At 44.9% G+C, this 21,724-nt stretch overlaps 1 protein-coding gene across 3 annotated transcripts in view; it reads left to right on the top strand.

The window, feature by feature from the left end:
* The window catches only part of GATB (glutamyl-tRNA amidotransferase subunit B), a 95,034-nt gene that overhangs the window by 30,192 nt on the left and 43,118 nt on the right, over positions 1 to 21,724 (top strand). For all 3 annotated transcript variants that reach the window (XM_027597678.2, XM_027597675.2, XM_027597677.2), the window contains exons 3-6: positions 8,183 to 8,296; positions 10,449 to 10,647; positions 11,080 to 11,202; positions 20,784 to 20,897. In XM_027597678.2, coding sequence (XP_027453479.1) covers positions 8,183 to 8,296; positions 10,449 to 10,647; positions 11,080 to 11,202; positions 20,784 to 20,897 — 550 coding nt within the window. The remainder of the gene's footprint in view (positions 1 to 8,182; positions 8,297 to 10,448; positions 10,648 to 11,079; positions 11,203 to 20,783; positions 20,898 to 21,724) is intronic.

Below are 21,724 nucleotides of genomic sequence, written 5' to 3'. Positions count from 1 at the left end.
AGTTATAAATGAGAACAACAAATTTCACAAAGTTGGGGGGAGATCTTTCTCCATTAAAGATCGTGGCCCCATCTCAAAGTTTTATTGGAAAAGAACAAGAATTTTTTTTTTTTTTAAACTGATTCCTGTATCTGCTTCATGCCTTCATACATCTCTTCTCCACGGACTGTCTTTGCATTCCAGACACATCTACTGTCTTAGAAGACAGGAAGCCACAGATATGTGATGGACGTCAGTGTGATGAGGGTAAAAATTGGTTCATTTAATTGATTTATAAGTCTTCAACTTGTTAGAAGGTAGGTCCTTTCATTTGAGATGGAAGTTTTTTCCAGCCACAGGCAAGCATACAGTGTTCTCCAGGAAAATTTTGCCTCACTGTAAAACAGAGAAAATGAAGTAATATAAGTTTCCTGAGGCATTGAGAAATACGGTCTCCATTGCACTGGAGATAATACACTAATTATCACAAAAGGTGTTGGTTATCATTTAAGGGGGAAATATTATGTTGACATAATACATAATTTCAGCATCTGTTGTGCCTTACTTTTTGGATTGTAAATCTAGACTAATGGATCTATGGAGCTGTTTAGACCTTTTCTCATTAGCGTCCCTTGCCTCCTAGAAAAGCTTGCACATAAGAGATTCAATTGAGATGGGCATTTTGCATTTAATAACACTTCCATTCTGAAACTAGTATTTTCTAAATGTCTACCATGTGTTGAGTAATTTTATTTAATTCACAGAACAATCCTGCAAAATTACCCTTCTTCTAACAGATAAGGAAACTGAGAGAGGTTAGGTAATTTGTTCAAGGTTCCACAGCTAGTAATAGTAGAGATTAGTTTCAGGTCTTTCTGACTTAGTTTTCTCTTGATTTGTCAGTTGGTAAAAGTCACTTTGATAGTAATGAGTAATGCCAAATTAATGACTGTTGGAACTGCTGTGGGAAACAGAGAGCAGTTAATGTGCACACCCAATCTTGCTTTTTACTTGGCTGCCAGCCACTCTTAAGCCTTCCTGTCTGACTTAGGTAAGTGGCCAAGCATGAGACTCCACAGATGAACACTATAGGAGCTGGGCCATTGGCCTCCCAACCCCACAGTGAAGTCCAAGCGAACCAGGCTGTATCATGTGAAAACTTTTTAACTAGGCTAAAGGCAGGCCTAGAGTTGCCAAGGCTCTTCCTTCTTTTTTGTTACAACCCAGAGTTCAAGGTCAGATTTTAGTGTGCCAGTATTCTGTGGAAAAGCAAGAAAGACTGCTCCAGTTCTAAAGACCCAGCTGGTCTGAGCTAGCCTTAGCTGGTGGTGACTGTGGGCACTAGCCCTAGCCACCCGACCTTGCCAGGTGGGCAGGAGGCAAGAGGATAATGGAATCTCAGTGGAGGAGAGTGGGCCTTCTGACACTTTGGACCAACGGAATATCCTTGCCTTTGATCTTGACCAGTCATAGGGAGTGGAATTTGTACAAGAGAATAAAGAAGAGGCTTAGAACTGAAAAACAGTCAAAACTGCCAAATCATACCCTTCTTTTAAACAAGAATTGTTTCCTGTGAAGTGGCTGTTTGAGAATGGGAGCTTTTTTCCCCTTTGGGAAAGAGAGATTTAAACAAAAGAGAAAATGTAGCATTCACTTTCTCCTTTTCCCTAGGCAGTGTCCATGTTTAGGCGTAAAGAGCATATATTTATGTGGGTATATCCCTATAAATATTTAGTATCTGCATAAAGCTAGTCACTTTTGATGGTACACTTTCACTTTAAAAAACTTATCTTACCTAACTGACCAGTTTTCGCAAGTTTAATTTTCATAGCTCAGGAGTGTTTGTATTTTTTTGGGGTGATGGTAAAAGAGCTCGGTGGTGAGAAGGGAGGTGGGAGTGAGGAAATGGGGCAAGAGTTTTCTGTATCGCAATGAAAATTCATCTGTATGGTAACTTTTTCTTTGAATGTGAATTAGAGGGAATTCATGCTTTGAGATAAATTTATGGTTAGCAGTAAGACAAAGGCCCATTTTACTGCCTTATTTTTACTTAATAAATCTTAATTACTTTCTCTCCATAAATGGAAGCATTTACCATGCTGTATCTTAATCATAAGATTGGTCTTACATACCATTAGTTTCACAGAATAATTGCCATTTGGGATTTTTGTAAAATATCACTTTATGATCTTTGCCTTAATGCTCCAAAAGAATTGCTAACTGGATTTTCAGTGAGTACACGAGTCTTGTCATGTTGCCTTGATTTTTAAAGAAGGTGCTCATAGCTGTTGGACTAATTTTGGGGATCGTTGCACCATGGGCTCACCAGTTAAGAATAAAGTAGGAAGGGGAGGGAAATGTGAGTTATAGACTGTTTTGAAAGACCAGCAGTTTTAGATCTTTGAAGTACATCACAAAAATATTTCCCAGTATAGGGTCCCAGAGGCTGACTTTAGTGAATGGATTAATTTATAATTAGTAGAATTCCAGGAAATTCTAGGAAATATTATATTGACTTCAGTAGGTTAGGGAATCTTCTTCATTCTGTTGATTTGCTTAGCAAATCCTTTCCTAACAGTTAATGTAGACTTAGAGTTCATTCCAACCCAAGTTGACTTATCACAAAGGCTCCTTAGAAGTCAGTAGCATTTCCTAATTTTTGGCTCCCAGTGTATGAAAAAGGAGTTCACAGAATTTTCAGTTTTATGTTGATTAGACAGACTTGAGAGTGGCATCATTTTAATAATTAGCTATTATCAAAAGAAAAAGTCACAGAAGTGAATATAAAAATGCATGTATTTGCTGTGCAGTTGTGGCCTGCATGTCCCCATATCACATCTCACCGTTCGGTGCTGCCCCTGCACGCTTCTGTTCCTGGTGGCCCGGCCAGCTGGCTCGTGGCTGGTTAGGCCCATGGGAAGCTCTGCTGAAAGACCAGAGGTGGGAGGAAAGAAGCCACAAGGTGTTTCTCCTTCCCTCTCTGGCAACCCCAGTAGTGGCTGGGTTTTGTCCCTGGTTCCAGCTCCCAGGAGACAGGTCCACTGTGTTTCCTGGGTCCTCTGGGTGCCCCATGCCCTGGCTCTGGTAGCGCTGCCTCTCCCCACCCCCATCCCTCCAGCAAGGGGTAGCAGCAGCCTCCTGCTGTTGAGAATCTCCTAAATGGCCTCCCTGTGCCCTCTGTAACATCTCAACTCTTCTGTCATCTGTGTAATAAAGTCTCTGTATCAGGTTTGTTCTGTTTTACATACTAAGAGTGGTTTCTTTTTCCAGACACGTGTATTTTATAGAACAGTTTTGCTTTTATTTCATAACTTATAGTCTTTTGGATGTTGATAAAGGGACTATTAAATTATTCATTACCTCCATTAATGTGTAATCAGCTTGGTATTGCATTTAGGTAGTGGGGCAGAGGGGAATAAGATAAAATGACTTGACTGCCCTCAGGGAGTTCAGTCTGCTTGGGGAGATGGTGCTTTACTGGAAGAGAAGGAAGACCACAGTAGTGGTGGGACATCCAAGCCTTGCTAGGGGCTAAGGTCTTGCTCAAGTGGATGAGAAAAAAGGGCATTACCAGCAGAAGCAGCAGTTTGTACAGAAGCGTGTCAAATGCAAGGTTGCATGAGGGTCTATGGGGTCCGGGACAGTGGAAGAAGAGGAAGCTAGAAAGGTAGTCAGGGGCTAAATCATGAAGGACACAGAAAACTCCACCAAACACTTGGACTTTGTCCTTTCAGTGATGAGAAGTAGTGAAGAAGGGTTTTTAGCAGGGGCATTGCATGGACAGATTTACCCTTTGGAGAGGTCACTCTTGAACGGGTGTGAAGATCGTAGAGGACTGGAATGGAGAGAGAGAAACCTGGCCAGGTGGTTAGTGCAAAAGTCTCAGCTGGAGGTGAGGATGTATGAATAGAGGCCTGAATTAAACCAGAGGATTTAGAGGAATGGGGGGGAAAGTCAAGATATACTAAGAAAGTAGAATGTGTGTGCGGCCTGGTGATTTTTTGGAGGCGGTGAGGGGGAGGGCATATGTTGGAAGTTGTCATTAAATGATGGTCCATTATACTCAGAGATTAGGAAATGCTTGCTTGGTTAGGCTAAATAAGTCTTAAAACTAGACTATTTCTCAAATTGGGGCACAGTGTGTCCTTGGAGGTCTGATGCACATTTCTTCTACCTCTACTTTTCTTATCGTCTAATTAAAATAGAAGAGCCTCTTCACTTATTTTAGAAATCCTTTCATGGGTAGTTCTTGTGTCTAAGGGTTTCGGAAATCTGTCAATAAGACATCCCCTGCTAATGGAGAAAACCTGTAGGTCCACTCAGTGTCAAATCTTCCACATGCCGGAGACTGTATTGTTTTACAGATTGAGAAGAACACAGTGCTTGCTCCCTAGGAGCTCAACATCTGAAAACAAACCTATAGACACTGTGAAGAAGATGTTAGAAACAATATCTGCCTTACAGTATCTGCAGTGGAATTTGGTCTGAGTTGCTTGCTGCTCCAGAGTTATGGCCAGATATTAGCAGTGTTGCTAGCTATCAGTAACATGCTTTATTCTTTGAAGATTTAAGGTAGAGTGTAGTAATTGAGAGCCTGAGTGCCAGCAGTCTTGACTTCCTGGCTCTGCCATTTATCCTATGGGTCACCTTGGCCAAATTACTTAATCTCTAGGATTCCCCTCATTATCTGTAGGATGAGGATCATAATAGTGTCTGCCCTAGGATTGCTGAGAGGGTTAAATGGCAAATGTATGTGTTGTGTGTAGCACACCTCCTGTGCAATAAATACTTGCTGATGATCATTCCTGAAGGCAGAGCGAAGCCTCCTCTAAGACTCCCATTGAGAAAGGTGTGCTATGTGAGTTCCAGGGATCATTGCTTTCCTTCTGCATGAAAGCTCTTGTGGCTAACCTTGAGATCCTTTGTCCCTTTATGTTAATTGCAAAGAAAATTCTGGAACATGCTTTCTTTGGGACAAATTAAGTCTTTGAATTTTCAAGTTACCTCTTTGATCACATCATACATGAATGGTTTTTGCTTCAGGAAACTTCCAGAAACAAGTCTGAAGGCCAGCAAGTGGCAAGTAACACCCTAGAGAAGATTGAGACATCAGTGCCTCTCTGAAACCTTGCCTTTATATCCATCACCTCCATCCTCATTTGAGTTCAACACACATTAATTGAGCACCGCTACTTTTCAGTTCTGTTTTATGCTCCAGGGATATGCAAGGATAAACAGATAATTCCCATCCCCATGAAAATTAGTCTATTGGAAATATATGTAAATAAATTCAGTCCAGTGTCGTACTAGCACAAATGGAAGTGTGTAGAAGGCCAGAGAGGTATGTAGGAAGAATAGTAAGGAAAGTTTCATAGATTTGGTGACATCAGATTTTGAATGGAATGAGAAGAGGGAGAGTCCACAGGTCAGCATGGTTTGTATAAGAGATGGACCATGTGTTGGGGGGGAGGGTGGTTGATGGGAGATGAAATTGAAGAAGGAGGTGGGAACTGGATCCTGTAAAAAGCTTAGCCTTTGTCATGATTTTAAGCAACGGAATGCTGTAAGAGTTGCATTTTTAGCAAGATCTTCCTAGTATAGAAGGTGAACTTGACAAGGATGTTTCAGATGCTGGCGGGTTCATGTCTCCACTGCACATTCATTGAGGCCAGTGACAGAGTCCTGTTTACCTCTGTATCCCTAAAATCTACTTTATAGACACTTAAGAAGTTTTTCAGAATAAAGACAGCCCAAGTTGAATTTTCCAAGTCTGCATCCCGTCCTCCAAATATGCTGACCTGGACCTCCATCTGTCATAGGCAGCTTGACTCAGATCATAATAAATTCTTTTTTCGTGGCATTCTTTTAACTGGCACTCTCTATTTACTAGCCCCTCTGTGCAACTATAGTGTGGTGATGATTGATGCTTATAATTCTGACCCTGAAGTACTTCGAGTCTTCTAAATCATCAAAAAAAGATTAAAGTATATTCAATATTGCTGTAATGTTTATGTGTTTTCATGCGTTCTTATTCTTTGGAAATTGATGGTTTCTCAAGTGCCTGTGTCCTTCTGTGCATGCAGGCACAGTGGGAGTCCGCGATGGCTCGCTGCCCCTCACTCCCTTGCAGGGCCAGGCGCGGGAAGTTTGTTAGCAATGCGTGTGCAGAAATAAGCAAACAAAACAAACCTGGGTTCTCTTCACGCTTAGAGGGAGGAAGCAGGTCGGGCCCCCGGAGGGGCAGACCGGACAGGGACGAAAGAGCCAACAGTGGCTGGAAAACCAGTGGGAGTGATAAAGCCAGAACTGGTACAAATAAGCGAGACGGGCAGTTTACAGCAAGCCCACGCTGTGGCAGAGCCCAGGAGGAGCAGGGCCCCGGGCTGGGACGCCAACTCCGCGTTCTCGCGTTCTCGTGTGTCTTGACCCGACTCATCTTGCCGGGAGCTGGCAGCATTCTCTGCCAGCTATGTTTGTATTGTGGTAACAACTGCTCAGGAAAACACCAAACGTTAGCAAGTGAAAACATCAATAATTAGAGCATCCTGTTCCCCCCTCCCCCTACACACATTTCTTTGTGAGAACCATTACTGCAGAGCTGACAATATTACTTGGCCCAGAATTAAGAAGTCCAAATAGAAGCTGTGAGAAGGCTCCGTCTTATAACCGGATTTCTGAAGAGAAGGCATGTGATGATGTTACCAGGAGGGAGATTTGCCGTTTGGGGTGTCTTCGAGGGGTTGTATATTGCAGCAAGTAGAGATGCCTCTTAACATTTTGTTGTATAGATTTGTTTTCGAAATCTGTGTTTGATCCACAAGCTGTGCTTGTGTTGGGGGTGCCACACTCATTATTCCAGCCTGGAGGGCGGGTCCCTAAGCCACTGGGATTCTGTTTGTCACTCACTAGGCAAGGGCGTGTGTGGACTTTAGAGCTAACTTTACTAATTTGCCACCTCTGTGATTTGGATGAGTCTCTTGTTATCTCTGGGTCTTAGTTTTTTCTTTTCCTGAAATTTTGAAATAATACAAATTCCTTCCCTACAGGGCTGCTGTGAGGCTAAAATAAAATGGTGGCTGTGGAAAGCCCTACATAAATAAGAGTATACCAAATATACTAAAGAACATCATAAATATTCTAATAAAGAATAGAAGTGTGTTTCATTAGCAAGGACAACATGCTCACAAATTTCCCCGAAGCAGAGTGGGGAAAATGAGCTAGTTATTAATTTCTTACTATGGAGTAGATGTTCTGGCTGTTTCTTCATGTGCTCCTCAAGGTAGATATTAAATCCTTACTTCAGAGATGAGCATACTGAGCCTTCCATTCACACAGATACACATAGGAGAAACTGTCTGACTCCAGAACTTAATGCTTTCTCCTTATCTCCAGTTGTCGGCCTTATTCCATACCCCCACGTCCCTACCCCCAAAGTTCTTAAAAGCTGTTCACCTCCTTTTGGGTTGGGAAGTTTGCTAAGCATTTCCTGGTCATTCACACCTGAAAGTGGGGGAGGATGGGATCCAGAAGGAACCTGTGGGCTCCGGGAGCCCCTGGAGGGACTGGCAGCTCAGGAAGAGTTAGGGTATGGGTCATGCTCGGTCTGTACCTCTCTCGAGTTCACGAGGCCTGGACTGAAAGCGAGGGGAGGGTGGGCAGGCCACATTTCCCAGCCCTTGAGGAAATGGCCAGGGCCGTTTCTCCAGAAACATTTTTTTTTTTCCAGAGTTTCCAGAATTTCATTCTTTCTCTGCTGAAGTGTTTTCCACCCTCACTGAGGTGGCTTGGTGAGCTACTTCTTGGACCCTCCTCTTTAGGAACCCATGCCTCTTCTGTATTCTGACCAGCTCCCTGTTCTGCTTGCACAGGGAATGAAATTAAGTGGATTCCCCGTAGTCCCCACTCTGCTGAGCTTTTCTGGGTCCCTCCCCGTTAACTTTCATGCCAGATACTGGAGGAACGGATCGCCCATGTGGCAGTTCATTAAATACCCTGCAGGACCCACCACCACATGCGTTTTCTTTTTTTATATAAAGTTTTCCCGCTTCCAGACAGACAAGAGTCTGCTTGTGAACCGGAGCTGCCCACACAGAGATAATGCCTGTCGAAGGGCCAAATTGAATATTCAGGGAGGATGTCAGTATGTGGGAGAAGCATTTGTTCAGCCTGGATCTGAGAGGAGCTGTGTGTCGTGCTTCCATAGGTTCTCAACAGGAGATGCGTAGAAGCAGCTGTGATGACAGGCCTGGCACTGAACTGCCGCATCAACAAGAAGTCCTTGTTTGATAGGAAGCACTACTTCTATGCGGACCTCCCTGTAAGTATGCTTTGCGGTCCGCCCTCTGTACATTCTCAGAGCTGGGGAGTGGGGGTAGCTGTGCCTCTCGTGTTTCCAGTCAGAGCTCTGTCCGTGTCAGCGGGAGGTTCTGCCTGGCCCTGATGAAGGCAGGTGCCCCCCGATGTTTACTAGATTGGATGCGGTTGTCCTGATTGCTGACTCCTTGCTTAGGCTCATGCTTCTGCTGGCTCCCTCATAATTGAAGAGGGAGCAGAAGGCCGTGTTCTCAGGCTCAGGCCGGCCATGGTGTTCGGTGCTAATTGCCTGTGAGGTCAAATCTAACTCCGCGGCTGATGCGACAGTAAATGCAGACGACAGCTCTATAGACAGAGTGATAGCTTCCCTCTTTTAAGTTGAAGTTACCAATAATAAGACTGTCCCCTCTAGGGACATTTCTGTCATCTCACAAGGAGCAAGTAAGTGGACAATAGGAAGCAGACACATGAACCAGAAGCCTCGACTAACAACAGTAATTGGCTGTAAATTGGCAGCAAACCCAATGTTAACCTGTTTTTTTCCTTAAAATTATAAGGTTTCTTCATTTGCTCTGAGCCTCTGATAGTAAGCACACCCTTTCTTCAGATCTAGAAAAATGATAGTGGTGATACTGCTTCATTTTATTTTCCTTGAACTGAAGATGAGGGTGAGCCGGTCTTTAGTAGATGAGGACGGAAGTAGAATTAAATAAGAAATGTAGCCGGAATGTTATTTCTCCAGTTGCTCGCTGCTGCTTTTTTCCCCCTGGCTGCCAGCTCCTAGCAAATTCTGTTGCTTGGTAGGATGAAGGGAATGAAGCTGCGTTTTTTCCATCCTTTAAGAGTGATAATCCGTTTGGTGAAGGTGGAATATTTAGCATTATGCGACTAAAATGAGATGTTTTCATTCTCAATGGCTTTCTGCTCTCTCTGGCTCAGGTGGCTCAGATAACCAGAGTCAGTGTTGCCACATCTTACATGGAACACACTTAGACTAAAAAAGTATTTGTTGTTTATCTGAATAAACAGTGTATTCAAATTTAGATATAACTGAGCATCCTGAATTTCATTCAGCAACCCGATTCAGAGTTTAATTTTTACAGATTGAGACTTGCTGTTTCATCACAGAGAATGAGTTGCCTAACGCGGTGGTTCTCAAAGTGTGGTCCCCCGCACCCCTCGGATCAGCATCTGGTTAGAAATCTAAATCTCGGGTACTGCCCCGGACCTGCAGAATCAGAAACTCTTCAGGTGCAGCCCACCAGATGATTTCTCCTGCAGGGGAAGTTTAGAAAATGCTGGACTGGTGGCTAAGAGCACAGACTCTGGAGCCAGACCGTCCGTGTTCAGTTCAGATCCTGGCATGGATACCTACTAGCCCTGTGGCCCGTAACTAACCCTTCCGTGCCCCACATCTCCCTCATAGGGTTGTCGCATTCTCCATATTGCCCTCCCATCTCTTTCCTGGGTGTTGATGCCTGTGGGCACTCGAGAGTCATTCCTTCTCTACTCAGGAGGAGGTGGGGAGCCCTTGCAGCATCCGTCAGTACTTTAGTACTTGGTGTTTTCTGTTAGCTGAGTGTGAGTGTCGGAGCGTTTTCCAGCGAGAAACGGGAAGTTGTCGGGGCAGGGAGGGCAGCTGGCATGACTGGCTAGCTTAAAGAGCAGGAACAAAACAAGCTTCTGTGCGCTAGCGACTGCTGTCTGCCGTGCTGAGCGTGGGTGGCAGAATGCTTAGCCAGCACTTCCTAATACGGAGGGTCTGTCAAGAGCCCAGTGATCAGATGCAGGGTTTAGGCTAATGAGCTAAGTGGAGACAATAAATTCTTCTCTTAGAGGCCTCTGACAATGAGATTATTGTTATTCCCCCAAATGGCACTTTGGTGGGGATGACAGGATTCGTGGTGTTTATTGCATCCTTATTGGGGGTTGGGGGAGGTGCAGGGAAGATAAGGGAGGGGGTGGGAGAAGCCAGAAGAGGCCAGGCTAAATTATGGCTATAGTGCATAAACTAATTTTCTTCTCCTTTTCCTTTTGTCTTGTGTTGTGTTTTTAAGTAAGCCTATAGTTTTGTGACAGAAAAAGAAATCGTAAACTGGATTCCAGCTTCTGTTTACGGCCTAGTGACTGTGTAATGCAATGCATGTTGTGTGCAGGCAGGCTACCAAATTACCCAGCAAAGACTCCCGATTGCTGTGAATGGCTGCTTAGCGTACAGTGTCTCAGTGGGGAAGAAGCCGAGTCAGGTGAGCACCAGGACCGTGAGGATCAAGCAGATCCAGCTGGAGCAAGACAGTGGCAAAAGCCTCCATGATGAGCCGCGGTCTCAGACGCTCATCGATTTGAACAGGGCAGGTAGGCCTGGGGATTGTCTCTTACCTTTCTTTCCGGCCACCTCTCTTCCCCTCTAGGGTTCTCCCAAGCCATTTGAGGAAACAGGCCCAAGAGTTTGACAGAGCCAGATCAAATACCCGCGTTGGTATTGGCCCAGCTCACTAGCGAGCACAGCCTGCCCCGTGATCCCCATCGGGCTTGCTAACAGCCCGCCCATAAAGTGTGACGAACGTAGCCGCCTAGTCACAGACCCAACAGCTTGAGATCTCGGGCAGACGTTAAAAGAACCAAAGTTAAAAATCAAAATGTGAGGGGGAGCAGAAATAATTCAAAGGCTAGAACCCATGTAGAGACCCCATCAGTGATGCAGATTCTTCCTGAGACCTCAGCCGAATTTATCTGTGGGTCCGATTGGAGAGCTGCAGTGAGGCTGACTCTGCCTGTCTTTGGTAGGAGTTGGCCTTCTGGAAGTGGTGCTGGAGCCCGACATGTCCTGTGGAGAAGAGGCAGCGTCAGCCGTCAGGGAGCTGCAGCTGATACTTCAAGCCCTGGGGACCAGCCAGGCAAATATGGCAGGTAGAAGCCGCAGAGGCTGTGTCCCTCACTCATCCTTTACCTTCTCTTTCAGCCTCCCACATCTTTTCTCACTGGACTTTTGTTCTCTGCATCAGCTACCCTGGGGTTGTTTACAGGGTTTTGTCAGCCTTTAGGCCTGTGGGGTTTTTTTTCCTCAGAGTTTTCCTTGGATTCTTTAATGAACCCCCAGTCAAAACTAAACACACTAACAACAGTGCAGAGGCACTGAGCCCAGGAAGTTGACATTAGGAGTTGTTAAAAAAATTCAGCTGCGGGGCGCCTGGGTGGCTCAGTCATTAAGCGTCTGCCTTCGGCTCAGTTCATGATCTCAGGGTCCTGGGATCGAGCCCCACATCGGCTCCCTGCTCAGCGGGAAGCCTGCTTCTCCCTCTCCTTCTCCCGCTGCTTCTGTTCCCTCTCTCTCTGTGTCTCTCTCTGTCCAATAAAAAAAAAAAAAAAAAAATTCAGCTGAGTAAATTTGAAGATCAGACTGGCTTTATTTAAAGATTCATGAATCAGGCAGCATCCCATCTAGCAAATAGAAAGGAGCTCTAAGGAGCTGGACAAAATGGTAGGCTTTTATAGAGAGAAGGGGGTGGTAGAGAACGTTTTCTGGCAGAGAGTGGATTGTTCCAGGCAAGGTCACCTTTCTTTGGGAGGAGGGTGGGGGTCTGTCATGCAGATTACCTCACTAGTGTTGATCAGGAACTTCCAGGTCGACTGGATAAAGGCCACCCTCCTGGGAGAGGCTGAAATTGCAGTGAAGGTTTGGTTTGCCGACGTGGGGGCAAGTCACTCTGCTTTGGGCCTGTTGTATATTTGTTTCTTTTTTTTCTTTCTTTCTTTCTTTTTTTTTTTTTAAACAGTCAAAGGACTAGATGTTTTCTTCTGGCGTCTTATATCCAAATGTTGTTTTGCACCAAAATGAGGATCAATAAAATAATGTGCTTGAACGGTTTCATCTTTCTCAGAAGACACTTTATTTAATAGCTCTGAGTTTCTGTGTAGGTAGCACTTAGTTGCTACTTGACTGTTTTTCTTCAGGTCTCTTTCTTATTTTGTAGAATTTTCATCCAGCTACAGCTGAAGGCAAGGTTATGATTTCACAAAACTTTAACTTTGAGATAATATCTTCAGTTCGTTAGAAATGTAGTAGGAAATCAAACAAAAGAAACACTTGTGCCATTGAGACCAAGCAAACTATGCATTTTAAGTGTTTGCAAATTGGATATAAAGAATACAGGTTTTGGTCAAACTTAATGTCTTAACGGCTCACTCTTATGGCCCCTTCCTAGCACTCCATTGCCCACCCTAAAGTCCCTGAAAGCTGGCCTCTCCCATGATTACCCCATGTTTTCTGTTCCCAAGGGCTTTTCTTTTTTTTTAAGATTTTGTTTATTTTTTTTGTTTATTTGACAGAGAGCAGGAAAAGTGAGAGAAAGCAAAGCAGGGGGAGCAGCAGAGGGAGAGGGAGAAGCAGATTCCCCGCTGAGTAGGGAGCCCGATTCGGGACTCAGTCCCAAGGCCCCGGGATCATGAGCTGAGCCGAAGGTAGATGCTTAACCGACTAAGCCACCCAGGTGCCCCACGAGGGGCTTTTAAAAAAAAACTCTTGCCACTCACAGAGCATTCCTTGAGTTGAGAAAGGCAGGAGTGGAGAAAAGATACAGATTCTGCATATGGCAATTATTAATTCATAGCTCAGTACAGTGGTGTATTAGAATACTCCAGAGAAACAGAACCAATAGAATGTGTGTATATGTGTGTGTGTATGTTTATGTATGTATGTATGTTTAAAGAGATTTATTCCAAGGAATTGGCTGATGTGATCGTGGAGGCTGAGAATCCCCATGATCTGTAGTGAGGAGGCTGCAGGAGGGCAAGCTCCAGGAGAGCCGAGAGTATAGTTCCAGCCCAAGTCTGAAGGCCTGAGAACCAGGAGAGCCAGTGGTGCAATCCAGTCTGAGCCTGAATCCAAAGGCAGGAGAAGACCAGTGTCCTAGTTAAACGACAGGCAGGCAGAGAGAACAAATCCCCCCCTACCCCACTCTTGCTTTTGTTCTGTTCAGGACTTCAGGAGACTGAATGAGGCCCGCCCACAATGACAGAGGCAGTCTGCTTCCCTCAGTCTGTCTATTCAAATGTTCATTTCATCCAGAAGTACCCCTACAGACACACCCAGAGTACTGTTTAACCAAATATCTGGGCACCTTATAACCCTGTCAAGTTGACCCATAAAATTAACCATCGCAAAGTGGTCACAGTGGATGCCAGTAAATACCATTGAGGATGATGATTCATCTCCCTGTTGGTTTATAAGCCTGTTTACCAACCTTTTTATGTCACACAATATACTTGTGTGTTACAAAAGGACTTCTGAAATTGTAATGCCACATCTGTCACATAGGACATGTTACAAGCCACCAATTGCAACGTCAAAGCCGTGGTACAAGTTGAACTTGGAGACAGAACTTGCCTATTTGCTATCTTCTTTAAGCTAAAGACTGGAAGAACACAGCCGCACATTATGAGTGGCATAGAAGTTGGCTGCCTCCAAGTTTGTTCTATAGAAGTGCAGCTGTGTTGTGGAGTAAGAGAACTCCTCCTGTCAGATTTATGGCTCGTGGTGCTTTTTTACCCAAGAACATAAGTCAAATATGGGCAGGCTGGATGGTTACCCATTTATGCACTAAGTGTTGGTTCCCTATTGCTTTATTTTTTTTTAAAGATTTATTTATTTGAGAGAGCGAGAATGAGAGTGAGAGAGAGAGAGAGTACATGAGAGGCGGGAGGGTTAGAGGGAGAAGCAGGCTCCTCGCTGAGCAGGGAGCCCAATGCGGGACTCGATCCTGGGACTCCAGGATCATGACCTGAGCCGAAGGCAGTCGCTTAACCAAGTTCCCTGCTGCTTTAAAGAAAGTTTTTATTCTTCCATTCTCTCTCCAAATACCCGTGACTCCTAGCAAACCTATGGAATAATAAACAGGCCACCTGTTAGCTGAGAAATCGTCCCATCTGGGGCCTTGCCAAGAGATAAACCGTAACGGCAGGAACTCATCAGCCAGTGACCGCTGAAAGGATTCATTAAATCTCATTTGTTGTGACACTTTTTTGTTGCTTTTAAATACCACTCCCAACAGCTTCACCCCTAGCACAGCAGCAGAGTGGCTGGGGTGTTGCTAAAGTACTGTGGGGAGGGAAGGTCTCCCTGGAGGCTGCAGGGGTCCAGCTTTTTGTGCTCTTAGCATTTTAGCAGCCCCAACCGCTTGCCTCATGCTTCTGCCCCACCACCATAGGACCACCCTGCAGCATCGGAGACTGTAGCCTGAGAACTGAGGACCGTCCTAGGACCAGTGGACGCCCCCCCCTCCCCGCCCCAGGGTGCTTTTGGAATAAAGTTTAAATTGCTCTGGCCTGTGATTGAGTGAGTTCCTGATAGTTTTGCTAATGAGCATGGATCAGTTCAGCCTGGCCTCCAGAAGTCTCTTCCTGGTCAGTGGACATACGCCACTGTTGAGATCCTCAGAGCCGTCTGTTGAGTTGAATATGTACTGAAGTAGACATTCTAAATGTTTCAGTGATGATGTCTGCCACTTGGAACACTTAGCATGTGCTCATCAGTTCACTAAGCATTTTTTTTTTTAAGATTTATTTATTTGAGAGAGAGAGGTAGGGGAGGGGCAGAAGGAGAGGGAGACGAGCAGATTCCCTGTAGAGCAGGGAGCCCAACACTGGGCTGGATCCCAGGACCCTGAGATCATGACCTGAGCTGAAGTCAGATGCTTAACCAACTGAGCCACCCAGGCACCCCTCACTAGGCATTTTTAAAAAATTATTTATCCTCTCGTTTAAACTTTACAGCATTCTTGGAAGATAGGTGGTATTATGCCTGTTGTACAGGTGAAGAAGCTGAGATTTAGAGAGATTGGCTTGTTTCTCCAAGGCTTACAAGAAGTGACTGAGCTAGGATTTGAGCCCAGGTGCCCTTTCTGTAAGCTCTGCGTCGCACTGTTTCTAGTGGCAGCCACGACAGTGTCACAGCCTCCACAGATGACAGTTTCGGGTAGAAGGATGGCAGAGTGTGGGTGCTGAGGACACTGAGGTCGCAGAACTGGGTTGGGACCCTGTCCCACCTCTTCTAGCTCTAAGAACCTGGGCAAGGGATTTTGATTTCTCTGAGCTTCACTTCCCACATTTATATGCTGCGTCCCCAAATAACCATATATGGAAGGGGAAAGGAAGAAAAAGAAGAGGAAAGGAAATCATCCAAGTTGTCAGATAGAGTTGGGACATCTGGGTGTGGTGTCACTGGGTTCTGAGACAGGGAAGACTGGGAGAGGAATGGCTTTGTGCGAGAAAATCTGGAATTCCATTTTGGAGATGTGAAGTTTGAAATGCCTAAAGGATGTCTAAAAGTGGCTTTGTCTAAAGCTATATTGTAGGGAATGAATGTGATAAAGTATATAAAACTTATCACAGGCCCTGACAAGTAGCCTGTACTCAGTAAATGTTTGGTGCTTTTATTAGCAATAATAAATAGTACTACTTTTACAGAACCTCTACTCATTTTGGATAAATAAGCTTTGTGAAATACGTTCAATAAAATGTGTGTGTGTGTGTGTGTGAGAACTTGTTATTTAAGTCCTGGAGAGCATCCAGTGATCAGAATGAGATAGCTTAACAGACCTCTCTAAATCCTCAGGCCCCTGCTGTTTACAGAAACAGTTTTCTGTCCTGATGTTATATTTCTGATGTGTGAATGTGTTTTAGAAAAAAAAATATGTAACTGCACCATATCACTGTGCTCAGTGGTATCGTTTTTTAGTTTTGCTGTTACAAATCTCTGCTTCTGGAGGGTAGAAATTGAGCTTGATAACATTCTGGTGATGTGTGAATGAAGGCCCTCCCTCAGTGTTGTAGAATGCATTGAAGTAAACCTGACTGGTAAGGCTTTTGTGCACTTGAGGCAATTTAACTTAATTTGTTTAAAAGGTATTTTGTCTTCACTGGATAGAATGTCTTTTGTTAATGTTTGATACTGTATTTGAATCCAGGCTAGTGGACTCTCTTTCAACACTGCAGGATACTAAATGATTCCTCTCAGACATTTATGTAGTATGTATGGCCTTCTCTGAGAGAGACTGAAATTCATGCTTTTATTCCTTATCCAAGTTAAAATTCTAAATCGTGAAAGATGGTTTCATTTTTAAAGGCAGGTGAGGTCCAATTCAGGGTTCCCTGAGTTCAAAAAAAAATTGTTTTCCAAGAATTGAGATTTGGTTGAGCAGAGCTCAGCATACTTTGGAAGTTTTCCTTCGAGCTAAATGGGCCTTTCACATGATTCCAGCTGTAGATTAATCCTATTCAGACAGAACTTTAAAACTTATCAGGAACCTTTTGTGAGACAGTAACCAATCTGCTTACTCATTGCTCAGGAAAATACCAGAGTTTTGGCTTGTTCAACAAGGTATTAATTTATTGGACAGTTACTCTGTGCCAAACCCAGCTCTAGATTCTGAATATAGCAGTGAAAAAGACATTATTATTCCTGCTACTTAGAGCTTATATCCATGAGGGAGACAAATACATTAATAAATTAAATCATTATAGTGGTACGTGCTCTAAGGAAATAAATAGGATGCCGTGATAAAGATTAGTGTTGGAGAGTGAGGGCCAGTCAGAGGAGGTGACGTTTATTTGAGACCTGAAGAATGACTTCAGGCTCCAGCCAGCATAGAAGTAGGGGTGAGCATTCCAGGGAACAGCTAAGGCGAAGTCTCTAAGATGAGGAAAAGGTTAGAATATACTCTGAGGTAACATAGGTAACAGAAGGCCACTGGAGGGAAAGCATAACAGGCAGGGGGTTATGGCATCAAGTAAGACTGAAAAATGTAGGCAAAGGATAGATTACCAATAACGGTAAGAAGTTTGAATTTTATCCCAAGTGCAGTGGGAAGTCACTGAAGGGCTTTCAAGCAAGGGAATGACACAGTCTGATTAATGTTTTAGAAAACCACTCTGGGGCTGCTCCGTGGAAAGTGGATTTCAGATGAGTAAGAGTAGAAGCAAAGAGATCAGCTAAGAAGCTTTTGCAGTGGTCCAGGTGAAAGATGATGCTGTTGTGGACAGGGCGGTGTCAGTAAAGATGGAGAGATCAAGCTGAGTAGATTCAAGGTGGATTTTAGAAATAACAGGATTTGCTAACAGGCTGGTGTGGAAATCAAGGGGCAGGAAGAAATCAAGGATGTCTTCAAAGAAGCGTGAGGAGCTGGGTGGTGCTGTGGACTGAAACTGGGAAGATGAAGACAAGAATGGCTTTGTGGTGGGGAAATTGGGATGTAGTTCTGGAAAGTGAAATGGCTGTGAGACCTCCAAGTGGAGGTGTCAAGTAGACATTGGGGGTAAGTGTGGAGCTCAGAGTAGAGGTCTGGGCAGAAGAGAGAAACTGGGGCGTTATCAGCACATTGCTCGTTTTTAAAGCCACATACCGCTACAGAGAGAGCACAAGAAGAGGGTCCTGAAATGGATGGGAAAGCAAACACCAGCAAACGAAATGGAAGTAGAGTGTCCAGGGAGGTAGGAGGGAGACCAAGAACACAGAAGGTCACAGCACCTGGGAGAGGAAGATAGTTGAAGAAGGAAGGATTAGTTGGTATGTTGCACACTGCTCGGGGTGTCCAGGAAGGTGAAGACAGAACAAGTCCTGTGTCCATTGCATTTGGCAGCCGGGAGGTCACTGGTGACTTTGAGGAGGCATTTTCAGAGAGGCGGGGATGGAAGCCCAGCTGAAGCAGGAGGTGAGAGAGTAGAGGCAAGCTGTGCTGCACGCAAACAGGACGTGTTTGAGAGGGTTTGCTGGGAAGTAGCTTCGTAACTGATGGAGGGAGAGTGGGGTTCAAGGGACGAGGGTGTGGGGTTTTGGTTTGATTTTTGTTTTTCATGAGAGATGCCTTTGTATATGCCTCTGCCGGAAGTACTGCAGAGAAAGCGAGCTTAGTGACGGATGTGGGAGAGAGGAGGTAGCTGAAAGAATGACGCTCTTGGCCAGGAAGGTGGGTGAGGGTTTGAAATCTGGGTGCAGCCCTCCAAAGCCTTCCATTCTGGTCTTAAAGATAAGATTCATTCAAAATAGACTGTAGTCGTGTGCTAAATTCTGTGGTATTGACTGTGTCCATCCTCATAGTTCAGAGGAGCCACCAGTGGAGATGGGCTTAGTGATTAAGAGCTTCTAGGAGGGGAAGGTGGTAACACTAAAGTGGGACCCCGAAGGATGAGCAAAGGCCGCAGAAGGGACCGTAATACTGATGATGAGGACATGCAGGAGCCAGTGGACTGGCCAAGGACTTGTATGTAGAAAGCTCCCCCAATTGGAGGAAACCTTTCTCACGGAATGAGTTAGGGGGAAATTGTGGGTCATGTCAGTCAGGAGTGGATGAGGGCTCCTCAGTACCGGGCAGAGGAGACGAGATGGCCCGGTAGGAGTGGCCCTGCACTTGAGCAAGCAAAGAGAATGACGGAATCATTGTACCTGCTACCTTCTAGCAGGATGGAAGTCACAGCCCACGTGCTGGCTAGCTGGACAAGGGGGCGTTGCTGTACTAAAAGTCAGGACGCAGTTCTGTAACCTCGTCTGCAGTTCCACGTCCTCCAGTGAGGGTGGTGGCTGTGGACGTAGAGAGGAAGGAACAGGTATGAGGGGTACCGGAAGAGAACCGACAGGATTGAGTTGTCAGTTTGGATATAGAGGGAAAAGAAAACAGAGACAGGGAAAATGACTTCAAGTTTCCTGGGCTAAGAACCTAACGATGTCAGGAATAGTTGGGACTTCCTGGATTCAAGGAAGCACAAATTGTCCGAACCGTTGAGACGTCCGTGCTAGAGACATAGAGTACTTTCTGAGCTGCAGGCACCTTTGCCCTGACGGCCAGCATGGGCGGCGGTCGGGGCCACAGAGTGGGGGAGCTTATCCTTTGTTCTGAGGGAGCAAGTGGAGACAGTAGGGCAGTGGGCGGCCGGCAGTTCTCAAGCTTGGAGGAGGCCGAGCCCCACAGCTCAGCATTTGGATGGGGAGCAGCAGAGACCAGGACCATGGAGTTTCTTGGCATGGAATTTATTTACCCTATTTCATTACTTTAAGAGGCTTTTGCTGTGGAATCTTGGAAAATTAATTTTTATTCAGCCCATCAGAATCTTCACATTTGGCAGGTTCTTTTTAAATGTAAAAACCCTCCTCGGAAAACAAAAGTCCAGGATTTCGTCTTGTCATTCTGTTCTGTTTTAGACATTGTAAATGAAATTAGAGAACGGAGAACTTGAGCTTTACTTTGTAGGGTGTAAAATGTGATTGTTTTAAGGATTTTGCATCTCTCTCCAGAGCCTCTTAGTCCTCTCCACAAGCCACCTGCCTCCTTAGGGGTTACTGTTCCTAATCTGAAGGGGGTTTCTGGGTCAGAGAATGTCCTCCCAGGATGGGGGCGGCCCCCTCTGTGTTCTTGCACAGATTCACCCCTTCATAACAGCACTGTCTGCTGTGGCAAATCCTTACAGCAATCAGGAAGGATTCAGAGTCCTTTTGTGGAAAGAAGAGATTATTATAGTACCCAGAGGAAGGAGGAGGGGACAAACCCGGCTTCTGGCTCTTGCCCTTGAGTTAGAAATTCTCAAGGACTCTCATGGATCTCCTAGAATCCCAGTTGGAAAGCCACATTCCATTTGAAAGCTGTGCAGGGTTATCAGATGATCATTTCTTTTTCTTTTTCTTTCTAATTTTTTTAAAAAGATTTTATTTATTTGTTAGAGCACAAACAGGGGGAGCGGCAGGCAGAGGGAGAAGCAGGCTCCCCGCTCAGCAAGGAGCCCGATGTGGGACTCGATTCCAGGACCCCAGATCATGACCTGAGCCGAAGGCAGGCGCTTAACCGACTGAGCCACCCAGGCATCTCTCAGATCATCATTTCTGCTGCCTTCCCCCCAACCCAGCTCTGACACTGTATAAAAACTCAGGATAAAACTGCAAAGTAATTCTCCATTTTAACAGTGTTGTTTTTCTTATTTGGCACAAAAGAAATTAGATTTCCCCAGCTGGTATATACAGAATTTCTCCTCTCTCCCTCATGTGCACAAGTGCACACAAATATGTACACACACATATATTCACACCGCAGATGCCTTAGGACTGTAATTCTCATAAGTGGACAGAGTACCAGCCATGTGCTTCAGGACCAGCCATACCTTCTCAAAGGTTAGGTTGCTGTAACTGGCTAAACAGCAAATGGAATTCGATATTGCTTGCCTAGAGACTTAAAAAGACTATGTTGTGGGGCACCTGGGTGGCTCAGTCGTTAGGTGTCTGCCTTCGGCTCGGGTCATGATCCCAGGGTCCTGGGATTGAGCCTCTGGTAGGGTTCCCTGCTTGGCGGGAAGCCTGCTTCTCCCTCTCCCACTCGCCCTGCTTGTGTTCCCTCTCTTGCTGTGGCTCTCTCTCTGTCAAATAAATAAATAAAAAATCTTAAAAAAAAAAAAAAAAAGACGATGTTGCCTCAAAGAATTTCTAAAGAATTGTCTTTTTTCTCTCCTTCCAGAGGGCCAGTTGAGAGTGGATGCCAATATATCTGTGCACCATCCTGGAGAGCCTCTGGGTGTTCGAACTGAAGTGAAGAATCTCAACAGTGCCAGGTTCTTGGCCAAAGCAATAGGTGAATGTCAGCTTACATTTAATGTTCTTCTTTGTATCAGTTACCTATTGCTTTGTAACGAGCCACCCCAAACTTTAGTGGCTTATATGATAACCATTTCAGCTTTTGCAGTTCTAAGGATTAGATCCTGCCTCAGCTCATCCATGTGCAAGATGACCTCATTCACACATTGAGGCCTTGGTGCTGGGGGTCTGCTAGACTTCTCTTTCCACGTCATCTTTCCTCATTTGCTTGCCTAGCCTGGGCCTTCTTGTTTGGCAACGGGCCCTTCCAGGGGGGTGAAGGCAGAGACCTCAAGGCTTCTTGAGTCCCAAGCTCTAGAACTCATACAGTGTCTCTCCCAACACATTCGATTCAAAGCAGTTGCAAGGGGAGGAGAAATAGACTCCACCTCTTTATGGGAGGATCTGCAATATGCTATAGTTCGATTTTTCCATTTACCACATTCTTTCTGACCGGCATGAACTTAATAATGTCATGTTTATTCATTGTAGATTGGCCATAGTTTGACTTAATTGGTCATTATGTTTTTCTGCTTTTTACTATTTCTACTAATAGAGTCCATGGGCCTATGTAATTGAGTTTGGGTCTTATTGGAGTACATGCTGTGGGTATTTATGTGTTGACAGATATATAATAATTAAAGTAGAACAGTTGAGCAAGATAAACATCCAGGCAGTCCCATAGAGGTTGCTGACTGTGAAGACATCTCAGAAGACTAAATATATTCTTTAAAATCAAAAGTATCTAGAGAGGAAGAGAGAATGTAGGGAAAGGATAGTTTCAAGTGCATCCCTTCAAGGATGCACAGAGCACAAGACAGCTGA

This window comes from Zalophus californianus, chromosome 2, assembly GCF_009762305.2.
Source record: "Zalophus californianus isolate mZalCal1 chromosome 2, mZalCal1.pri.v2, whole genome shotgun sequence".
NCBI classification, from domain to species: Eukaryota; Metazoa; Chordata; class Mammalia; order Carnivora; family Otariidae; genus Zalophus; species Zalophus californianus.
Note: the sequence above shows the minus strand (reverse complement) of the source record. Positions and strands in the feature narration are given on the sequence as shown.